Below are 23,653 nucleotides of genomic sequence, written 5' to 3'. Positions count from 1 at the left end.
AAACAGGTCGCAGGAAGGCTGGCCCCATGTGCGAAAAATCCTTTTCGCCACTGACTGTTTCAGAGACCACTCGTGGTAGCAGAATTGCTCTGCTCAGCTTGTCGGCTATGACGTTGGATGACCCCGGGATGTGCGTTGCTATTAGAAAGCAACCCGTGGACTCTGCCCACTGCCAAATTCTCATGGCCTCTCTGCATAGTTGATAGGACCTGGTTCCCCTTGTTTGTTTATGTACCAGACTACCGACATGTTGTCCGTCTGAACTGCAATAGTCCCTAGAGGAAGGGGAGCAAAGTGCTGCAACGCTAGAAACACTGCCCTCAACTCTAGTACATTGATGTGCAGATTGTACTCCAAATTGGTCCATTCGCCTTGGACTGTCTGTCCCTGAAAGATGCCCCCACCCTATCAGGGAAGCGTCCGTGGTCACCGTAACTGTAGGCGGGTAGCACAAACGGCCTCCTGGGAAAGGTTGCACGTTTGGCGCCACCAGTTTAGGTCTGTTTTGCAAGTCCTTGTTATGAGAATCTCGTGTGTTAGAGGTAGCTGTTGAAATGACCATTGAGCAAACAGTAGCCATTGAAGAACTCTCATGTGCAGCCTTCCCAGGGGAATTGCAATAAGGGAGGCTGACATGAGGCCCAACACCTTCAGTACTAGTTTTGCAGGAGATTTCCTTGACAAGAGCAAAAGACGTATGTGAGTCTGCAGCGATACTATCCTTTCTGTGGGAAGCCTCAGAATTAATTGCCATGTGTTTAACTCTGCTCCTATGAACAAGATATTTTGTGATGGCTGAAGTAAGGATTTTCGAAATTTACGGAGATCCCTAGGTGAACACACAGTTGAAGAACATAGTCTCTGGCCTGCAGTAGTTGGCCGGGTGGTGGCTGAAAGGAGCCAGTCGTCCAGATACGGAAACACCTGGAATCCCTGACGTCTCAAGTGAGACGCTACCACTGCCATGCATTTGGTAAAGACCCTGGGGGCTGAGGTCAGACCAAAGGGCAGGGCTCGAAATTGAAAGTGACTGGCTCCCAGCCGGAAGCGCAAATGATCTCTGGACGCCCTGGCCATTTTGATGTGGTAGTATGCATCCTCTAGATCTATTGAGCACATCCACTCGTCCTTCTGTAGAAATGGAAGGATCGATTGAAGCGTGACCATTCGGAACTTTTCTTTCTTGACGAAAGTATTGAGGTAACTCAGGTCTAGAATGGGCCTCCAGTCCCCTGTTTTCTTTGGAACTAAAAAGAACCTTGAGTAAGTCCGAATCCTTGCTGGTCCGCTGGGACTGGCTGGATGACTCTTTTTCTAACAACTTTGAAATTTCTAAAGCTGCTGGCTCTCACAGATGGGGCGGTACATCTGGGAGTCTTTTCTTTGGAATGGGATAGGATAGGAAGGGTATGGTGTAACCTCTGGTAACTACGCTTTTACCCAATTGTCTGTAGTTATATCTTGCCAGGCCTGAGGGTAAAAGCTAAGCGACCCCGACTGCCTCCAGAGCAGGACAGTCGGGCCTCCTCTCAGGAGTGCTGGAAAGGTTTACCAGGGAGTGTATCCCTGTCACCTTGATGTTGCGGACCCCCTCTGCCGCCAGGGCGGCGTCTTCCACCTCTGCCCCCTCCTCTGCCTCTAGAGGGGCATCACCCTGTGTGCCGGGAAAGACCCTTGATTTTGTTTCGAAACCACATTTTCCCACCGTTGCCCTTTGGGGTACGGTCTGGTTGGGGTGGAAAACGGACTCCGACAGCAGACAGAGTCTTTCCCTCTTGTTCACACCGGTAAGGGTCTCCTTTACCTTGGGGCCAAAAAGAGTGGCACCGTCAAATGGGGCGTTTGTAAAGGAAGACTTGAAGGCTTCCAAAGGAGCATAGGCGCATCCAGGATTGTCTACGAAGAGCAATCGCTGAAGCTGCTGCCCTACTCGAACCTTCGCCGTAGGAAATCAGCCTCATGGACGAGTTAACAATCGATGTTAGGGTATTAAGTTGCGCTGTCACTTTCTCTGAGACAGCTGCATCTGTAGTACCCTGGAGGTATCTCCCAACTCTTTGACTAGATCCCTCTGCAGACGTGTAAAATGGGTCAAATAGTTCAGGGACCGCATGGAAAAAGCCGCTGAACTAAAATGCGCTTCCCATATCTATCCATCGTCCTAGAATCTTTATTAGGCGGATGGACAGGCAGAAGACTCCGACATCTCCTTTTTGGCTGCAGCCACCACCATAGCGTCTACTGGAACTCCTTTAGTAAGGTAGGACTTATCCTGAGGTGCTGTGATGTACTTGTTGGTTTCCTAGGAACAGGTTCCACTGTGTCAGGAGCCTCCACGCCCTTCGAGCAATAAGTTCCATTAGTTCGTCAAGGGCGGAGTGACCCAGGAGGAGGAAGGGCGAGCACCAAATGCCTTCAGCAGAACCGACTCATCCTCAGAAGGGGAAGGGACTGCCAGTCACCTCTCTGCTTCAGGATCTCCAAAATGTCTGAAAAGAGACATCTTCTGAAGGTGACTTAGGGACCCTTCTGACTCATCTAAGTCAGTATCAGATGTTATGGATTCTTGTGGAGAATCCAAGTGTCTCCTCTTACACAGTCTCTTCCTAGGGACTTCCTCGTGGGGAGCATCCGAAGAAGCCTCGAGGAAGAGGGGCACCCTCCAGGGGTGGCTGAGACACTGGTGCCCGGCGCTTGGATGTGGCCGTGGGTGCAGATGAAGACAAAGGCCCTTTATGGGGAGGAGAAACTGCTTCCACTGATGTGGTTGTCTGGGTAGACAACACCTTCCTCATCAGATCGAGCGCCCCGGGTCCCGCATCGAAGAATCCCCGGCTCAAGAAATGGGAAGAATCCCGACACGGGCACGAAGGCATCGACCCGAGGACGGAGCCGAATCGATCCGTGCGAGGCCCGAGGGTAGAGTCGGAACCGACACGCCGGTTCGACTCTCGCCCCGAACCAAGAACAGACCGTCGGCTCGAGACTCCGGTACCGGTCCGGAGTCGAGGTGAGGGAACAGACCGAGAAAAGGACGGTTCTGGACCAGAGGGCTCCACAATCAGCAGATCAGCCTCTTCCGGCTCGAAGACTGAATCGGTCTCGGAGGAGGAATGGATGGAGATACAGGAAGGCCTTCACGTTTCGACACCAGCTGGGTGGAAACCGAAATAAGTTTAGAGAGGGCCGAATGCTCCAGCAGCTTCTGCACCACACGATCCACATCGACATCCGAAAGTTTGGAGGAGGAACGGGTCGAAGGAACCAAGACGGAGCCGACCTCAATATGGCCGAAGGAGGGAGCTCCATCACCGGTTCCAAGACTCGAGGCTCAGAAACCGACACCAGTTGAACACTCGGCCCCGAAGTCTGTGGAACCGGTGATCTAACCTTAGAAGAAGAGCTCGGAGCCGATGACTTGGGCTCCGAAGTCTTCGATTCCTTAGAGGACTTCGATGCCTGGTCAGAAGCATCCAGAGCCTCCTGGAAAGCTGGTTTCAACAGACCCCTGTCCATTAGTTTCCTGCGCCTATCTGTCATGACCCTCCCACTGAAAGAGTGACAAATAGAGCAATCCTCTTGTAAGTGGAGAGGGCCAAGGCAGTAGACACAGGAACTATGGTTGTCAGTGACCGACATTTTTTGGCCACACTGACAACGTTTGAAACCAGACTTTGCCTTCTCAGACATTGCAGGTAATAAAACAAGTCTAGAAACAAAAACACAGTCAAATCCAGTTAAAATAGTCACAATTAGGTAAATGTCACAATCAGGTAAATGTCAAATCCGGTTAGTCACAATCAGGTAAAATTGAGTCAATATAGTAGTAAATGGTAGGGTGTAGGCCCCGGTACCAAAATACCGATAAAAGGGTTAACGGTACCAAAGAACTACGGAACCAGAACACAATCACACCAGGTTATACTAACAATATCAGTTAAATAAGATTCTTAGTAAAATACAACAAAAAGTTATATCTTAGCTTAGAAAACCCTCGAGCTAGCTCCCAACGATGCGAATGCAGCAGCGGCAAACTAGATCTGAGGTAAAGGCAGAGGGGGATTGTGGGTATTAGATTGTCTCGAGCTTCTTCTCGATGCAGAGCTTGCAAGAGGCCGGCACGGAGCCGAGGATCGGCTCCGAACCCCATGTGTAAGAACAAACGGCGAGATTGAACACTATCACATTGTATAGTTATCCCCTTTGGGAAAAAAGATGTACCCATGAATTACCACAGAGGTGGCAGTACACTAAACACCGAAAGTGTGATATTTAGGGACACAGGTGGACAGTGGTCTCACCTTCGATAACGACATCGCCACAACAGTCAGGAAATCCTGTGTGGCACACCTCATCACCAAGGGCTTTTCATCCAGAAAAAAGGAGGTCATTGTCCCAATGTACTCATCTCTCATTAGACCCATTATAGAATACAAAGCCCTGTTTGGTATGTACCTCTCAAGACATCTGCAACAACTGGAAAGGCTGCAGAAATACCTCACTAAAAGAATCACAGGCGTAAAGCAGATGCCCTATTCTGACCATCTAAAAAAACTCCAGCTATACTCTTTCGCATATCATCCACTCAGAGGTGCTCTCTGCTTAACATACAAGGCCATGTCAAACACAGAGCTGTTGGACATGCTACACAAGAAATCCCAATCCCTCAGAGCCACACGCTCCAGGGATCTAAACCTTGTCATCACAATGAACAGAACATGCTGGAGGGATAGGCTTCTGACCCAGAGACTCCCCAGACTCTGGAATAGAATGCCCATACATGTCATGCAGAGCGCCTCTTTGGCCCTCTTCAAAAGGAACCGTGATGATTAAGTGGGAGAGAGGAAATTCACCCTGGAGATCACGTCAGTGATAGACAGGGGTCCAGGGAAGTAAATATTGTGGGAAGAAATAGCCAGGGAACTGTTATGGCTAGGCTTGTACAGGCCCTAGGGCCGATAGCCTAGTACCAACCTATGAACCTATGCAGGTAGTCCTTGAAGGCTGTCAGTGCATTCTGTACAGCTAGCATTTCTTTTTGATTGATATGAAGGTGCATTTGATTTGATTTAGGCTCCATTTGCCCTGAATGCACTTCCCTGCCAGATGAGCCCCCCCAAGCATAGTCTGACGAGTCTGCAGTTAGGGTTTGGGCGGCAGGGGATGGTGTGAATGACTGTCCCTTGTTTTGGTGGCAGGCCTCTACCCACCATAGGAACTCTAATGGCAGGCAAGGTGCGACAGGAATCATTGTTTTCAGGCTGTGACAACGTTGACTCCATAAACTTTTTAAGTACCACTGAAGTTTCCTCATATGCAGTCTTGCATATAGAATTAGAAGAATGCAGGAGGCCATGAACCCCAAGGCTTGCAGAATTTGTCTTGCAGATAGCAGGGTTTTTGTGGCCACCTGTTTGAGTAAGTCACCAAATGAATTTGCTTTTGCGGTGTAAGGAAATGCATCTGGGCAGTTGTATTCAAGCTTGCACCCAGGAATGCAATTTTTTGAGAGGGTACCAGTTGCGATTTCTTTTCTTTTATAGTGTACCCAGACAAGTTAGAACCTTTTTTTTTTTTTTTTACAAATGCCAGATGTTTTAGTAGAATATCCCTGTTTTCTGCCTGAATTAGAAAATCGTCCAGGTATGGATATATTCGAATATTTCTTTGCCTGCAAAATGCAATTACTGGAGCCAGGCACTTTGTAAAGACCCTGGGCGCAGTAGATAAGCCAAAGGGCAGTGCAGAGAACTGGTAATGCAAGTAGCCTGCTTTGAAGCGGAGGTATCTTCTGCAAGATTCCCTGATTGGGATATGCAGGTAAGCCTCTTAAATCTAGAGTTGCCAACCAGGCATCTTTGCCTAGCATAGGAAGTAACTGGTGAAGAGTCAGCATCTTGAATTTTGGAATGTCCAGAAAGGTAGGCAAGTCCAGAATTGGACGCCATGATTTGTCTTTTCTGGGTACCAGGAAAAGTCTAATAGAAACCTTGTCCCTTTTCCTCTTCTGGTACTGGTTGAATAGCCCCCATGCTCATGAGGGAACGTACTTGTTTCTGGGCCTCTACCCACTGATTTGGGGGCAGGTCTGGCCATCCATTTGGAATTGGCAACGTGTGGAAATGAAATCTAAATCCCTGGGATACTATAATTTAAAACCCATTTGTCCTGGGTTATAAGTTGCCAGTTTCTTGCATGAAGAGCCAGTTTCCCCCCCAAAGGAGCGGCTAAAAGGCAAGTGCTTCTTAAGTGTAAAGGGAAGTCATTGAGACTGCTTACCATAGGGAGGTGTCTTGTTGTTTCCAGATTTGGAAGAGGAGGCAACCCATTGTTTTGTTCTGAAAGTCCCCTGGGACTGAAACCTGGTGCCTTTGGAATGTCTGGGTTTGACTTGAGTGGCTCTAAGTACAGTTTTGTACCTACCATAAATGTAGATGTTAGAGTGCTCATACAGCTGCAGTCATAACAGATGGGTTATCCCTGTCGTTGGGCGGGTCCTCGGTCGGCCGAATTCCAAAGTCTAGGTCCAGCATCTGTTGTCGTCGCTTCTTCACTGACGTCAGTGCGGCAGGGGTATAAAAGAGGCAGCCGACGCCATTTTCTTCAGTTTTTCTTGCCTCAGATGTCAGGTGCCCCAAGAAGGAAGGCAAACAAGGTTATGCAAAGATGCAATGTTGATAAATCAAAAATAGTAGTTGCAAGCAAATACACCATAAAAGAATAGCCCAAAAAGGTTATATGAAAAGTGTTTGTCATAAGGCCTGTCCTAAGAGGGGATGGAGGGTGGGAAACCTGGACTGGAGCTGTATGAGCACTCCAACATCTACATTTATGGTAGGTACAAAACTGTACTATGTTCATCGTGCATACAGCTGCAGTCATAACAGATGGGTAGAATCCCAAAGCTAAGTAAGGGTGGTAGGCATTAAGTGGAACTAGGAGGGGCTAGGATGCCCTGCAGGACTGCTGTGGCAAAGCCCGCTCTAGATTTTGAGTATAGTGGGAGGTGATGGTGCTTGGAGAAAGTGTGCACTGAACTCCAGGTGGCTGCTTCCAAAATGTCCTTGGTAAGGACCCCCCTGAGGAAGGCTGCAGAGGTAGCTGTGGCTCTGGTGGAGTGGGATCTGATGCATGCAAGCACAGTTTTTCCATGAAATGAGTAACAAAAGCGTATGCAGTGGGCTATCCATTTTGAAATTGTCTGTTTGGAAATAGCCTTTCCCTGAGCGCCTACAGCATAGGACACAAAGAGATGCTCAGATTTTCTGAATGGCTTTGTTCTGTCCAAGTAGTAACGAAGTTGTCTGTGAATGTCCAAGGAATGTAGTAGTCTTTCCCCTTTGTTTTGTGGATTAGGATAAAAGGTAGGTAAGTGGATGGTCTGATTCAAAGCTCACTGAATACTACCTTTGGCATAAAGGTAGGATTGGTTCGTAAGGAAACTCTGTCCTGATGGAAAATGATGAATGGTTGCACAGCCATGAGGGCCTGTAGCTCCGAAACCCTGCGTGCTGAGGTGATAGCCAGAAGAAAGGCTGTTTTCTATGACAAGTACTGTAACTCTGTTGAAGAAGCTGGCTCGAAGGGAGGAAGGGTCAGCTTTTCCAATACGTAGTTGAGGTCCCAAGCAGGGACTGGTGGTTTCCTTAGGGGTTTTAAATTCTTTGCCCCTCTGAGGAACTGCCTTAAGAGAGGGTGAGAGAATAATGGAGGATCTGTGTTGTATTTTGCAGAAATGGCTGAAGCGTGGATCTTGATGGAGGAGAAGGAAAGTCCATTGTTTAACATCTCAGCTAGGTAATGTAAAATTTGAGGTATATTTATTACCCAAGGATTCTGTCCCTTTTTTTGATTCCAGGCACAAAATAGTTTCCATTTGGCGGAGTAAGCCTTTCTAGTAAAGGTCTTCTGGCCTCCAAAATGACATCCTGCACCTCCTTGGAGAGGAGAAACTGTTGGGAAATCAAGGAATTCTCCATGCAGCTAGATTTAGAGTTTTTGAGATGGCTGTGAAGGGTTTTGTAGTTGTGCTGGGACAACAGAAGAGGGACTAGAGGTAGGATCCATGGTGGGGAATGTGTCAGGCTCCTCAGGAGCGGATACCAGTGTTGTCTTGGCCAGACTGGAGCGATGAGAATCATTTTCGGCCTCTCTGCTCTGGCTTTTAATAGAACTTTGGGCAGCAGAGGAAGAGGCGGAAAGGCATAGACTGTCAATGTTGCCCAACTGAAGGAAAGTGCGTCCACTTTCCAGGCCTGTGGATGATAGGTCCTTGAACAGAATTTTTTCAACTGGCAATTTCTGTGGGTAGCAAAGAGATCTATGTCTGGCTGTCCCCATGCCGGAGTTATCTTTGTGAAAAGTTGAGGATGCAGCTTCCATTCGTGTGGATCTGTCATATTTCTGCTTAGGTTGTCTTCGTGTGTTTTCCTTCCCTGGCAAGAATTGTGCCTGCAGTTGAATTTGAAATTCCAGTGCTGTGTTCCATAAGGTCATGGCTTGCCTGCACAGGGGGTAGGACTTGAGTTCCCCCCTGTTTGTTTATGTACCACATCACTCTGATGTTGTCTGTCCTTATCAATAGCTGGCCTGGATGCAGTAGGTATTTGAAGGTCATAATAGCCTTTTGCACGGCTAGCATTTCCTTTTGGTTGATGTGGAGGTGCTTCTCTTTTCGGGTCCATTTTCCCCGAATGCACCGATCGGTCATGTGTGCTCCCCAGGCGTAGTCTGAGGCGTCTGTTGTGATGATTTGAGTTGCTTGAGGCACACAGAAAGGAAGACCTGTGTTTCTTTGGCAAGCTCGAGTCCACCACAAAAATTCCTTTTGAAGGCATGGAATGAGTGGGATAATTGTTTCCAAGCTGTGGCTGTGTTGAGACCATAAGTTTTTCAGGTACCATTGAAGTTTCCTCATATGCAGCTTTGCACATGGGATTAGTAGGATGCAAGATGCCATGAATCCCAGAGCCTGTAGGATTTTCCTTGCAGTTAAGCCTGGTGTAAGTTGCCATTTTGCTGAAGTATTGAGACAGTTGCCCTTACTTGTCTGGCGTGAGGTAGGCCATCAGGGTGGTTGTATCCAAGCTGGCACCCAGGAAAATTATTTGTTGAGAGGGTATTAGTTTTGATTTCTTTTTGTTGACTGTGTATCCCAGGAAGTTCAACAGTTTTATTACAAACGCCAGGTGCTGCAGTAGTATGTCCTTGTTGTCCACTTGGATCAGGCAGTCGTCCAGATATGGGTAGATTTGTACCCCTTGTAGTCTGCAGAAGGCGATTACTGATGCCAGGCATTTTGTAAACACTCTGGGCGCAGTAGATAAGCCAAAGGGCAAGGCAGAGAATTGGTAATGGGTTGAACCTGCAAGAAATCTGAGGTATCTTCTGCAATCTTGTCTGATAGGGACATGCAGGTATGCCTCCTTGAGGTCCAATGTTACCAGCCAAGACTCCTTGCCCAGCATGGGAAGAAGCTCCTGTAATGTGAGCATCTTGAATTTTGGCACCTGTAGGTATGCGTTTAGGATGGATAGGTCAAAGATAGGTCTCCAATCTCCTTCCTCGGTACCAGGAATAGTCTGGAATAAAACCCTTGACCCTGTTGTTTTGCAGGTACCTCTTGAATTGCTTTCATGTTCATGAGAGCTGAAATTTGTTTTTGTGCCTCTGCCCTTTGATTTTGTGGCAGGTTTGGCATGCCTCATTTTTGGAAGGGTGTGAAAGTGGAACCTGTAACCTCTGTCTATAATGTCCAGAATCCATTTGTCTTTTGCAACAATATGCCAATTTTTTTGAGAATAATGTCAATTTTCCGCCCAAAGGTGCTGCCATTAAAGCTTTGCTTGGCAGGTGTAGGGGGAAGTCATTGTGTCTGTTTTCTAAAAGACTGCGATCCATCTTCTCCACCTCTTGGGGTTGGTGCTTGCCACTGTCTGGCTTTGAAGGATCCTTGAGGTTGCCCTCTGCCCCCTGGGCGCCTGTATCTGCCCCTTTGAGGTCTGTCCGTGGCTGGAAAGGACCAATTTTTTGAAGGCCAGTTTCTGCTGAAACGTGGAGGCTGTACCTGCAGGAAATCTTTCACTGTTTGCATTGATTTATCTTTTTCCTCCATTTTCTTTAGCACCTCCTCAGCTTTAACACCAAACAATACATCTTTTTGAAGAGGTGCATCTAATAATTTAGCTTTGACATGATCTGGTAAGGTTTGCTCTCTGAGCCAAGCATGCCTACGTATAACAGACCCCGTAACAGCAGCTCTACACGAGACCTCTAAAGCATCAAAACCACAATGCAAGGTATGTTTACCCACTTGCTCTGCACCATGCAACAAATCCTGCAACTCTTAAAATCTGGTTGTGTCATCTTGCTTTTCAGCTGAGATATCAAAAACCGTTGATACTTTAACATATGGAACTGACAGTTTAATGCCCTCATGGTTAAAGTGGCAGAGGTGTACACCTTTTTCCCCCCACCTTTCTAAAGCTCTGGAATCTCTCTCTGAAGGTAATGGATTTTTAGCAGTAGAGGCCTTAATTCCCTTGGGACCATGTGAAATTGTTTCTGGGTCAACAGTATGGCTTTTACATAGGAACTGGTGAGAATCAGGAACCCGGTAATACCGGTCTGGTTTAACAGGAGCTGGAGGCAAAGAATCAGGATTAAGGCTGGCTTGTGTACACATCATCCAATATATCTAAAACAGGAGGGATAGCCAGAGGCCTATGTTGGGGGAGCAGAAGAAATTCCCTGAGACTTCTTGGAATCGGAGTAATCTTGGCCTTCCCAGTGAAAGTGTTCCCTCAATGTATGCAGGGTTTCCCCAAAAGAGATGTCCTCAGGGGGGGGAGACCGAGGGAATAGACTCCTCTGCATCAGAGTCTTAGGCAAGGCTCAAAAGACAAACGCACCTCCATAGGTACCACAAGGGATAAGAAACTAAGAGTAATGCTACTCAACGCTAGAAGTCTAAACCTCAAGATGCACGCACTCGAAACTCTCCTTAGCATGGAGAACATTGATATCTGTGCAGTAACAGAAACCTGGTTCAGGGGTCCCGAGAGCACCCCAGCACTACCAGGTTATACCTCATACCATGCTTTTCGGCCCCAAAACTTGGACCGAACCACAAAAGGAGGGGGAGTATCGATATTCAAAGATACCCACACCTCCAGGTTGGTGGCAAAGCACGAAGCATCAGAGACTATCCATGTGCAACTAACAGTGGGTAAAACTGCCTTCCAGTTTATAGCCTGCTACAGACCACCCTCCCAAACCCAGGAACCCCACTCGGCCTTCCTGAGAACACTGGAAAATATGAAGGTCTCTCCGAACACCATTATATTGGGCGACTTCAACTACCCAAACATAGATTGGGAGCATTACTCTAGCTCCAACACCCTTGCCCAAAGGTTCCTAGAATTCATAAACTCAAATGCTATGGAACAACTTGTTACCACTCCCACAAGAGGAAAACATACTGGACCTGATCATCACCAACATGGGGACTCTATGCTCCAGACCAGAAGTGTATCCCTCACTGGTAAGATCAGACCATAAACTGATCTCACTGGATATTCACATCCTGACCCCACCCCCTGCCTAGAAAACCACAGTGAAAAACTTCTCTAAAGCAAATTTCACACTCCTCAAAACCGAGGTGGAATCCTTCAAAGCCCCCGGGCCTGTGGAAAATGCGGCCCAGACCGCAGAATCCTTTATAAATGCATTCTATGAACACCTTCAGGACTGCATGGATCATGCAATCCCAAATAAAACCAAGACCCAATCCTCCAAAGGCAGACGACCTGTCTGGTGGACCCCAGCCATAAACTATACAATAGGAGGAGGAAGCTACTACATCATAGAGCAAAATCCCAAAAAGGGAAGGCATCTCTGATCAGTATTAGCAAAAAACTACGGGCACTCATAAAATAGTCAAAGGCCAGCTTCGAGAGAAAAATTGCACAGGACACTAAAGATAATGACAAGGCTTTATTTAGTTATGTTAGGAACCTGGGTGGGAATTCCCAGAATTAGTCCAAAATGACAAAAAATACACTGATCCCACAGACATTGCCAACATCCTAGCTGACAGGTTCAGCGCAAACTTCTCCCCCCCCCCCCCACAAAAAGGGCAAATATCTATCCCAGCAGAGTGCTGCCCCCCTGACATCTCAGATGCTCAGGTGGGAGCCGCCCTCTCCAAAGCAAAAAAACACAGCATCAATGGAACCAGACGGTGTCCCAGGCTGCGTCCTACATGAACTCCAAGAAGAGCTAAACCCAAACATAAAACTACTGTTCAATCTCAGCCTTACTACAGGATATGAGTGGCGTACAGCAACAGTGGTCCCTCTCCACAAAGGTGGTGCCTCAACGGACCCTGGAAACTATCGCCCCATAAGCCTGACTAGCTTGGTCTGCAAAGCTATGGAAAGGATCATCATGGACCTCATAAATAAAGATATTGGGGACCTACAGACACTGGATCCTACCCAGTTTGGCTTTGTTGAGGGCAGATCCTGCCTCTTAAACCTGGTTGACTTCTTTGAAACAGTCACCAAGGCCATTGACGAAGGGAAGGTGGTCCACACAGCCTATCTGGACCTTGCAAAAGCCTTCGATACAATACCCCACTCGGGCATTATAGATAAGCTCACCAGCTTAAATATAAACCCCTATGTCACTAGATGGGTTGCAAACTGGCTCAAGGACAGAACCCACATGGTTAGAATTGCTAGAGCCATGTCAGACTCCAAACCAGTTACAAGTGGCGTCCCACAAGGCTCAGTCCTGGGACCTCTCTTGTTTGGTATATATTTCTCGGAGGTACAGGCCAACACGGAAGGACTGTGGCTGACCCAAGTTCACAGATGACTGCAAACTGGGCGCCATAATCGACTCTCCAGCCGACACAAGCATCCTCCAAAAGGGCCTCGTAGAAACAGACAACTGGTGCCAGAGCCATGGCCTCAAGCTAAATGCCAAAAAGTGTATAGTCATCCCCTTTGGCAAAAACAAAGTGCCCACACATTACCACATAGGTGGTAATCCATTAAGTACAGACGTAATTGGGGACATGGGGACCCAAATTGATAGCAATCTCTCATTTGACAACCACGTGGCCAAAGTGGTTAGAAAAACATTTTATATAGCCCACCTAATCATGAAGGGATTCACATCTAGATTAGGGGAGGTCATCGTGCCTCTTTACTCATCCCTCATCAGGCCCATAATTGAGTACAATGCCCCTTTTGGGATGTACCTTATCAAACACCTGCAGCAACTGGAAAGACCCCAAAAGTACCTCACCAAGAGGATCAAAGGGCTCAAACAGATGCCATATGCTGCCCGGTTAAAGAAACTCCAGCTCTACTCAGTGGCATACCGCCTGCTCAGAGGTGACCTGTGCCTGACGTACAAGGCCATGTCCAACCCGGAATTAAGGGACATGCTGCACCTCAAAAAATCCAAATCCCATCGAGCTACACCGAGAGACTTGAACCTCAGCACTGAAATAAATAGGACATGCTGGAGGGACAGATTCATAACCCAGAGGCTCCCTTCACTCTGGAATAAAACCCCAGTCCAGGTTAGGCAGAGTCCCTCATTGACTCTTTTCAAGAGGAATCTTGATGAGTGGATGGGAGATCGTAGGTTTACCCCGGGTATCACTTCTGTGTCACTGTTAGACAGAGGCACAGTATACCAACCTCGAAAAAGGGCATAGCAAAATTAATTTAAAATGGGTGGCGAAAGCCAAACATACTCTGGCTAGGCTTATAAATGCCCTAGGGCAGATAGCCTAGTATGAGCCTATGAACCTATGAGAATAGGCATAATCCTGGTCCTCAGATAGTTCTGAGGTAATAGAAGCTTGATCTGAGGAAGGGTAGTCTTCCTCTAATCTGGGCCTTTTGTTAGAGGGGGGATGAGAACCCCTGATAAGAGTAATCAAATCCTCAGCCATTTTAAGCATCTGTTTTTTAGGCATGGTGCCTTGAGAGGGGGTCTGAGGAACCTGTTTTTTGGTTTTCATGGCTGCTTTAGATTTAGTGAAGGCTTTAATAGAGAAGGAAGAAGGCCTGAAGACCCCTTGAGAAATGGCAGGCCTGTCTAAATTCTGAGTTTCTCCGCCAGGAGTGGCGTCGGGATCTGTAGTAGGAATGGGCTCAGAGGAGCCTGCGACCTCGGGTACTGAAGACACCGGTAATGCATTGTCATCGGTACTCAGGGACTGCGTAGGCTAGTAGTATGCAAGATGCCATGAATCCCAAGGCCTGTAGAATTTTTCTTGCAGGAAGTTGGGTCTTTGTTGCCATTATTTTGAAATATTGAGTCAGCTGCTGTTGCTTGTCTGGCGTGAGATAAGCCATCTGGGCAGTTGTATTCAAGCTGGCACCCAGGAATATTACGTTTTGTGAGGGCACTAGTTTTGATTTCTTTTCGTTTACTGTGTACCCTAGGCAACTTGGGTGTTTGACAAATGCCAGATGCTTTAAAAGAATATCCTTGCTTTCTGCTTCAATAAGGCAGGTCGTCCAGGTATGGGTATACTTGAATTCCTCTGTCTGCAGTATGCAATTTCTGGTGCCAGGCATTTTGTGAAAACCCTGGGCGCAGTAGATAAGCCAAAGGGCAGTGCAGAGAATTGATAATGCGACGAACCTGCAATGAAGCGGAGGTATCTTCTGCAATTTTGTCTGATGGGGACATGCAGGTATACCTCCTTGAGGTCCAACGTTACTAGCCAAGCATTCTTGCCCAGCATGGGAAGAAGCTGCTGTAGTGTTATAGCATCTTGAATTTTGGTACTTGCAGATAGGTATTCAGAACTGAAAGATCCAGAATGGGTCTCCATGCTTTGCCCTTAAGTCTCGAGTAAAATATTTGTCCTTGCTCCTGTGTAGGTACCTGTTGAATGGCTCTCATGTCCATGAGAGCTGTAATTTGTTTTTGTGCCTCTGCCCATTGATTTGGTGGCAGGTTTGGCATTCCTTTTATCCTTGGCAAGGTATGAAAGTGGAATCTGTATCCTTGTGAGACAATGTTTAGGACCCATTTGTCTTTTGTGATGATGTGCCATTTGTCTGCAAAAAATGCTAATTTTCCTCCCAAGGGAGCTGCCAGGAGAGATTTGCTTGGTAGTTTGAGGATTGAGCCATTGTGTTTGTCTTCTGCTAGCTTGGGGCCTGTCTTCTCCTTTTTGGGTAGCAGTACCCCATTGGCAAGGTTTGTAAGGGCCTTGTGACTGACCTCTGCCCCTTGGGCATCTGTATTTGCCCCTCTGTGATCTGTCAAGAAGCTGGAAATGACCAGTTTTTTGTTGGCCAATTTCTGCTGAAATTAGGGGGTTGTACCTGTAAATAAATCCTTGACCGCCTGCATAGACTTTGCCTTATCCTCCATTTTCTTTAAAACCTCTTCTGCTTTGACACCAAATACATCCTGCTGTAAAGGTGCATCCAATAATTTTGCTTTAACATGATCAGGTAGGGTTTGTTCTTTTAACCAAGCATGTCTACGTATGACAGACCCAGTAACAGCTGCTCTACAGGAAGCTTCCAATGAGTCAAATCCACATTGTAAAGTATGTTTGCCCACCTGTTCTGCTGCATGCAACAGATCCTGCATTTCCTTGAATTCAGTCTGTTCAGAATGTGTGCTCATTTTTTGTTTTAATTGAGACATTAGGAATTGCTGATATTTCAGCATGTGAAACTGACAATTTAATGCTCACATAGCCAGAGTTGCTGAGGTGTACATTTTCTTTCCCCATCTATCTAGGGCTCTGGAATCCCTTTCAGAGGGCACATGATTTTTAGCCATAGAAGCTTTAGCCCCCTTGGGACCCTGGGAAATTGTTTCTGGGTCAGCCACAGGGCTTTTATAAAGGAAATTGTGCGAGTCAGGTACTCTGTAGTATTTAGACTAGACTCCAAGTAAATATCGTCCACAATATCTAAAACTGGAGGGATAGCAAGTGGTCTGTGCTGGGGTAGTAAAAAGAACTGAGCCTTTTCTTAGAATCACAGTAGTCCTGGCATCCCAGTGGAAATGTTCCCTCATGTTATGTAAAGTTTCCCCAAAGGAGTAGTCTTCAGGGGGAGATGCTGGGGGAATAGAGTCTTCAGCATCAGAGTCTTCATAAGGGGGAAAAGTGTAATCCTGTTCCTCAGAAGAATCTGAGGAAATTGAAACCTGGTCAGAGGAAGCACAATTCTCCTCTTGTCTTGGTCTTTTATCTGGAGGGGGATGGGAACCCCTGATTAGGGTAATCAAATTTTCAGCCATCTTAAGCATCTGTTTCTTAGGCATGGGGCCTTGAACTGTAGACTGATGTACAGTCTTTTTTGGTTTTAAAGGAGTTTTAAGCTTAGCATAAGATTTAATGGCGAGTGTAGTCGGTCTGAAGACACCTTCTGCAACCGAAGGTGTTCCCACTGCACCGGGGTCTCCTTCTGCTCCGGTGTCGGAAGGGCCTAATGAAGATGACTGTGTCGGCCTAGCACACTCTGCTTGAGAATCTGCAGCTGTCTGGGGTTCCAATTCTGCAATCGTCTGGAGCTGCGTAGGCACCTCACTGAAAACCGGAGAACCGGCGACAGGCCCAGCAGAGGCCTCCGAGTCTGGCTTGTTCCTAGGCTGCCTGTCCTTAACCTTGCGGTTTTTTATGCATAATGGTAGTTGGCTGCTCCGACGGCATGATATAATTAAATTTCCTACCAAAGTAATTGTCGTGCGAAGTCAAAACGGCGTTTGATAGTTCGTTTATTAAACCCATCACAAAACAGACAACCTGTGACATCGTGGTCTGGGCCTAGGCAAGGAATACAATAAGAATGGAAGTCCTTATGAGGCATTTGCTTCCCACAAGAAATGCAATTGTTAACTTTTTCTGACATCAGACTGAGGCAAGAAAAGGTTCCCAAATGGGGTACTTAGCTTTATTGAAGACTTCGGACTGAAATTCGAATCGAAAATCTCAGGTGTCGGCCGCTTCTGCTTCGGGCACCGCACGGCAAGAAAGACTGAAGAAAATGGCGTCTGATGCCTCTTATATACCCCTGGAGCACTGACGTCAGGGAAGAAGCGACAGCAACAGACGCCGGACCAAGACTTTGTAACTCGGGCTGACTGCGGGACCGCCTGACGGCAGGATAACCCAAGTGTGATGACTGCAGCAGGGTAACGCAAGGAACATCCACATTGCAAAGTATGTTTTTCAACTTTTTCAGCTGATTGTAATAAATCCTGCAAATCTTTATTTTCTACACAGTCAGAGATTAACTTAATTTTCTGTTTAAGTAGTCCCATGATATGCTGTTGATATTCAAGTATAAGAAATTGACAGTTTAAAGCCCGGATTGCCAAGGTTACAGAAGTGTAAACTTTCTTACCACATCTATCCAGTGCCCTGGAACCTCTATCAAAAGGGGTAAGATTTTTAGTAGTAGAAGCCTCAATACCCTTGGGACCCTGATAAATGGTTTCAAAATCCGCAACAGGATTTTTGAAAAGGAATTTGTGGGAGTCATGACTCTGTAGTATCTGTCTAGCTTACAAGGAGCCAGAGACAGAGAATCAGGAGCCATACTAGATTCTGAAAAATCATCAAGAAAATCTAGATGAGGTACAGCCAAAGGCCTATGCCGAGGAAGAAGGAGAAAATCCCCAAGTCTCTTTAGATTCAGAAAAATCCCGACTCTCCCAGTGGAAATGTTCTCTTAAGGTATGCAAAGTTTCCCCAAAAGAAAAACCCTCAGGGGGAGAAGCAGAAGGAATGGAATCTTCTGCATCACAGTCCTCATAAGTAGGTATAGACTATTCCTGTGCATTAGAAGAATCGGAAGAAATAGAATCCCGTTCAAAAGATTCATAGTCAATATCTTGCCTAGGCCTCTTAGGGGGGGGGGGGGGGGGGTTTGACTACCTCTGATCAGAGTAATTAAATCTTCATGCATTTTGATCTTTTGTTTCTTGGGCATAGGGGCCTGCACATGGGGCCTAGGCATCGGTTTTTTAGATATAGGTAGAGATTCTGGCCTTAGTTTTTGAAGATGGCGTCTGTCTAATATACTAATCTGTAGACCTGAAAACACCCCCAGAAGCCGGTGCCTGCAGAGCAGCTCCGGTCCCATCCAAGGTAGAGACATCCGCGGGTTCTATAATTAAAGCATCTCGCGGCATACCAGACTCCGAATGGGTCTCAGAGGCCTGCGAATAAGAATTAGCAGGTATCAGGGGCTGCGAAAGCACCTCACCGAGTACCGAACTGGCGACTGGCTTAGGAGAAGCATCGTCTGCAGTTTTGGACCTTAACTGCCTGTTTTTGCCCCCCCCTTTTTTTTTTTTTTTTTTTTTTTTTTTTAAGGTATTCCGGTAGTCTGATTGCTAATCGATGACATTTCTGGATAATTAAAGTGCGAGCCAAAACAATTTAGAAGCAAAAATGTACCGACGTTTAATAGTGCGTTGATTAAATAAAGCACAGAACAGACAGCAAGGTACATCGTGGCCAGGGCCTAGGCAAGGAATACAGTAAAAAATTAAAACCTTTGAGGCATTTGCTTCTCACAAGTAATGCAATTATTAACTTTTACTGACATCGGTAAGGAGCAAGAAACGGTTTCCCCAACGGGGTACTTAGCTTTTTAGTTGAAGACTTCGGATCTGAAACTCAAAAACGAAAGTTTCAGGAGTCGGCCAACCGGCACTTGAACTGCTTCTGCTTCGGGCACCGCGCGACAAGAAAAAGACTGGTGTAATGGTGTTGGGTGCATGTTTTATACCCCTGACGACACGGAAGGGACAGCAACCCACGCAGGACACAAGACTTTATTTTTAATCAGGCTGACTGAGGGTAACCTGCCAGATTACCCAAATGTAATGACCAACAGTGAAACAAGAACATATGGTGTGGTAAAAACAAAAACACACTTTGTCAAATGGGACAATGGTAAATTGTTTCAAAGGTAGACCTACTAGAAGGGTTGCTCACAAGTGCCTTACAGGCCTGCTGTGGTCTCCCTTTTGTAGGGAGCAGACTATTAAAATGACCACTCCCATATCATCCCAGTAAGTTTAAGGAAATGGAACCTCTTTCTCCCCATGCATGTCTAGAGAAACTGGCTCAAAACCAAAGGGAAGACCTAATGTTTAATCCTGGACTTTGTTTTGTGCACATTTCAACAATCTTAACACCAAGTGGTCTGAAGATATTTTCAAATGCGTTTGAGATGCAGGGTAGGAGAACCACTGCAAACAATGAAAGCAAAACCTCCAGGGGAAACGGATGTAGTGGAGTTGCAGGTGATGAACCAAACTAAAGGGAAAAAGGTGGTCACCATCTCTACCACATTACAGGGAGTCAGAACTGAACAAAACAGTGCATCAAGCTTTTATACATAGGCATCCAAAACACACAAGCCTGTGAAGCAGGTCTGTCCAAAACTCTGCAAACAGATGCCTGGTCATCTGAACAGAACTGATGCCTGGCACACTTATACTTGTTGTCCAGGTGATGGAAATCTGCTACATTCAGAGCCAACAGGTGGCGGGCAAGTGAAGGAGATGATTCGCAGGCAGACACCACAGGTCAGTGTCCTGTTACCATTCAATGACCAACAGTCAAATCAGTCAATTCATCTTAAGAAGAGCAGAAGTTGGCCTGATGGGAGACAGAAACTGAATAGGCATTAATGAATGTGGAGTCAGGGTGGTGTATGGAGCTAATGCGGAAAGTATATTAACAGATTAACATAACGAAATAAGTCTGACCTTTGCCACAGAAGGTGCCACTACCAAAACAGTGTTGAGTTTAGGTTTCAAGTCCTCAGTGAATTTCAACTTGGATGAAACAGCACTACTGCTTAGAAGCAGCATGACTGCTTAAATCACTTCAGCAGACAGGCTCAGAATTAAAAGCAAAAAGCCCCTATTCTACCATGTACAGCTTCAGTGCGGTATCAGATAATTTGGCTAAAGCTTCTACTTGAGAAGCAGTGTAAAAAACATTCTGTAGACAGCTAGCAAGTGTCAGATGATCAAAAGACTGCACACTTGCTGTCAAAATAAGGCTGTAGGTTCAATTCCCAAACCAGGTGCTTAATTTCAAGTACCAATACTGACACTGCACTGTAGCAACTGGGAGTGGGAGTACTGCATTTCTAAATTGCAGTCTTTTTCATAGACCTAACACAGGGGTCCTATAACCCGAGTTGCTGGTAGCTTAGATTGATATTACAGATGCCACTGTACTTAAAAAAAAGTTGGGGGAATTTTCCTACAGTACCGACTAGATTTCTTCTCGTCTGTATAAACACTACCTTGAGTCTTTCTTGAAAGCTGACAAGAGTCTAGTGGCACTAATCTGGTCAACTTTAAATAAACAAAACAATGTAGGTCACCACGGGGTGACAAAGCATTGTACTAAGGCAAACAAACACTGAACACCAGTTGGTAAGGGGGCTTTCTGCAAAACATTTACATGGAAGTAGCAGCTAAGACAGCCAAAAGAAAACAAGCAATTTAAAAAAGTGATTGGGGGGGGGATAAAGCAGCTTAATCTTGCCCACAGATCAACATTTTTTTTCTGTATTCTGTATTCTCTGTAGGACATGTCAAATGGCTCCTGTACCTGTGTCACTGTGGCTCATTTGCTCCACCCGGGGCAAAAACTAGACCACCAAAATGGGCAAGAAATCGATGTCCCACTCATTCTACTTTCAGGGAAACAAACTGACAAGTACCCTGATCAGGGATTCAGATGTTTGAGAACAAGTCAGTTTACTAGTTCCATGAAAATCCCTGCCACATTTCTCCCAACCCACTCTCAAAAGGCAGCTAGCAGGCTTGCAAGGTTGCCTGGGGAATGCTTACTCCCAGGCATGTCATCCCTGACTCAGAAGTGCACACATCACTCAACAGCACAAGTCTGCCCTGATCTCCACCACAAGCAATTGTCTACCCACCACCAGAATGGGGCAAGATTATGTTGACCACAATTCCATAATCTCCTGCCCAGCACATCTAGTTACCTTTTCCAAACTGAATACTGGTCACTTAAGTCTTAGGATTCTACCACTCTACACTGCATGGTCGGCTGGGCCTGATGAATGTGTGTATTTTTTTTTTTTTTTAAAACAAAAGCTGAGGTGTTGGGAACTTTACTTGGAATCTCTCCAGTTCTTTCCCACTTTTGAAGTGCTCAGCAGTCCTCTCACTGCTAGTGCAAGTCCTACTAGGACTTAAAGCCACAGCTTTAGGTATCCTCTCTTTTTGAGCAAAAAGTCAGTCATGTCTTAATCACATCAAAATCAACTATCTCACGTCACAAGCAATTAAAACTGTGGATATTTCTAGAAAACAGACTAAAAGTAGTAAAAAAAAATTACATCTTAGAGACAGGTTATATTCCAGGGATGGGTGGTACTAAACTGTCTAGACTGGTTTACACCCGTTGGCCATCTCAGAACACTGCACACACTTGTAAAGGTACACAAAACTTACAGAAAATGTATTGTGACAACCTAATGCTACTGCTTTAATGATGCTTTCATCAGTAACTTCAACAAGTAATACCGGATAGTCAAAGAATCTTATTACTAAAACATGACTGATACTGTACCAAGTTTGGCAAGTTCTCCAACCTCTAGCACATCCTTGTAAAACTTGTCGTTGTAGCTGACTGGAAAGATGACTTGATTTAACCGCTTCAGCTGTTTAATGTTGTGTGGCGTTACATCTCCCAACTCAATCCGGCTACTGGAACAAAACAAAACCTGCTTAATACTAAAAGTACATACACTTTCCTAAAACACCAGCCATACGGTGAAAACTGCAAATATGGTCTTGTCAATGAGCAGTTGAGTATTTAAACAAAAATCACATTCATTGTGAATTGTTATATGGTGTACACCCACCTCCAAAAACTACAGCTAATTTGCAGAGGGAAAACATCGGAAATCAGAGTACATTAAACTTATTTGGGGACAGAAATGGAAACACATTTAGTTTACCTAGAAAGATGCACATAAAAGTCCAACTGCAAGTGCCATTTTCCACAGCTTTGATTCACTGTCTTCTATCTATGAAACCATTTTTAATGCACTAAACAGAGCAAAGTACAGTTGTGTAAAACCTTACCATAACAGTAGGATGTCCTTTTCACCACCTCTCGGACCTCATGACAAGGAAAATCTGAGGGTATACCAAAGTCTTTACTACCTAGGAGTGCTGTACGTCAGATGTATGCTCCCTGGCATGTATAAGGGCATAAAGGTGACATGAAGGCTCCCATCCCAGAAATGAAATGCCCCACTAGAACTAGGACCCTCAAGGGAACGGAGAACATGTACATTCAGAAAAAGGAAAGGAGGAAGAGAAAGGGAAGAACCTCTTGGCAAGAAAAAAAAAAACACACCCAAGGAAAAGAGAGAAAAGAAAGAAAAAAAACAGGGGGTCGGAGGAAGGGAATGAATATGCAACAGTGAACAGGACATTACTGTTACAGTAAGACTTTACACAACTGCACTATATCCTTCTGTACCACTATTGCAATATTAATCACCACAGGGAGAGTAAAGCTACTGAGAAGGTAGGCAGGAAGAAGGCAAGCTGGAGCCTTTAACAAACCCATGAAGGATTGCCTTGGCAAAACCTGCCCTAGCTCTGGCAAGGACATCTAATTTGTAGTGTTTAGTGAATGTGTGAACTGAAGACCAAATAGTTAAGGATGGAGCTGGTGTCCAAACCCCTGAAGAAAGCCCTGAGGAAGCCACTGCTCTACTAGAATGAGCCCCAACAGAAGCAGACAACTGTTTTCCAAAAGAGGTATTGCAAAAGGAAATTACCATGGAAATCTAGGAGATTCTTTGCTTAGAAACTGCCAAAGTTCTGGTGTGAAAGGAAACAAGAGTTGGCCAGACTTATGACAGGCCTTTGCTTTGCCCAAGGAATACCAGAGCTGGAAATGGCTTGACTTCAAATAGAGGCCAAAGGAGAATTCAGTGGAAGACAGGTAGATATTGCTGACAAGTGAGCTTTCACCAAGAATATGCCAGACCAGCATGCAGCAGTGAACATTGGTGGAAAAAAAAACAAGGGTACCCTGGTGAAGCTTAAGACATGAAACAGAAAAATTCTTCCACTTGGGACATCCACTACCACCAGGAAGTTGCATTTCATTGCCTCCCACAGGACCCTACCCATGTCCTCAGAAAATTTGTGTCAAAGGAATCAAAACTATATTACCCAAAGTATCAGTTGAAGAGTGGACAGGTGAGGGTGAATGACAGATCCTTTGTCCTGTGTGAGAAGGTCCAATCAGTGAAGTAACTTGTGATGATTGCCCCTGGCCAGATGGAATAAGTGAGAGGAGCAGTGCTGTCTGGACTAAAACGAAGTCACCAACAAAGTGTTTTTTTTTTTTTTTTTTTTTTTTTTTTTTTTGAGAGTCTTTATCTCGTGAAGGACCTTGGGAAGAGTGCAAAAGGAGAGGAAAGGCATAAAGGAATATTTCCTCCCAAGAGGGAAACTTTGTCCCCTTTCCAAGCCAAAGGACTTGGGACTCAAAACAGAACGGAGGAAGTTGTCACTTCAGAGGGGAGGCAGAGAGATTCACTTGAATACTCCAACAATGAACTACATC

The 23,653-nt window shown here is 45.8% G+C and overlaps 1 protein-coding gene across 4 annotated transcripts in view; it reads right to left on the bottom strand.

Moving 5' to 3' along the window:
• NAA50 (N-alpha-acetyltransferase 50, NatE catalytic subunit) overlaps positions 1 to 23,653 on the bottom strand; it is a 328,119-nt gene that overhangs the window by 213,092 nt on the left and 91,374 nt on the right. For 2 of the 4 annotated variants that reach the window (XM_044073146.1, XM_044073148.1), the window contains exon 2: positions 21,632 to 21,768. In XM_044073146.1, the coding sequence (XP_043929081.1) occupies positions 21,632 to 21,768 (137 nt within the window). The remainder of the gene's footprint in view (positions 1 to 21,631; positions 21,769 to 23,653) is intronic. The other 2 variants (XM_044073147.1, XM_044073149.1) reach the window with 1 other exon arrangement.

The sequence above is a fragment of the Protopterus annectens genome, chromosome 5.part1 (genome assembly GCF_019279795.1).
Source record: "Protopterus annectens isolate FY-2018-M chromosome 5.part1, PAN1.0, whole genome shotgun sequence".
Lineage (NCBI taxonomy): Eukaryota > Metazoa > Chordata > Ceratodontiformes > Protopteridae > Protopterus > Protopterus annectens.
This window is presented reverse-complemented; position numbering and strand designations above follow the sequence as displayed.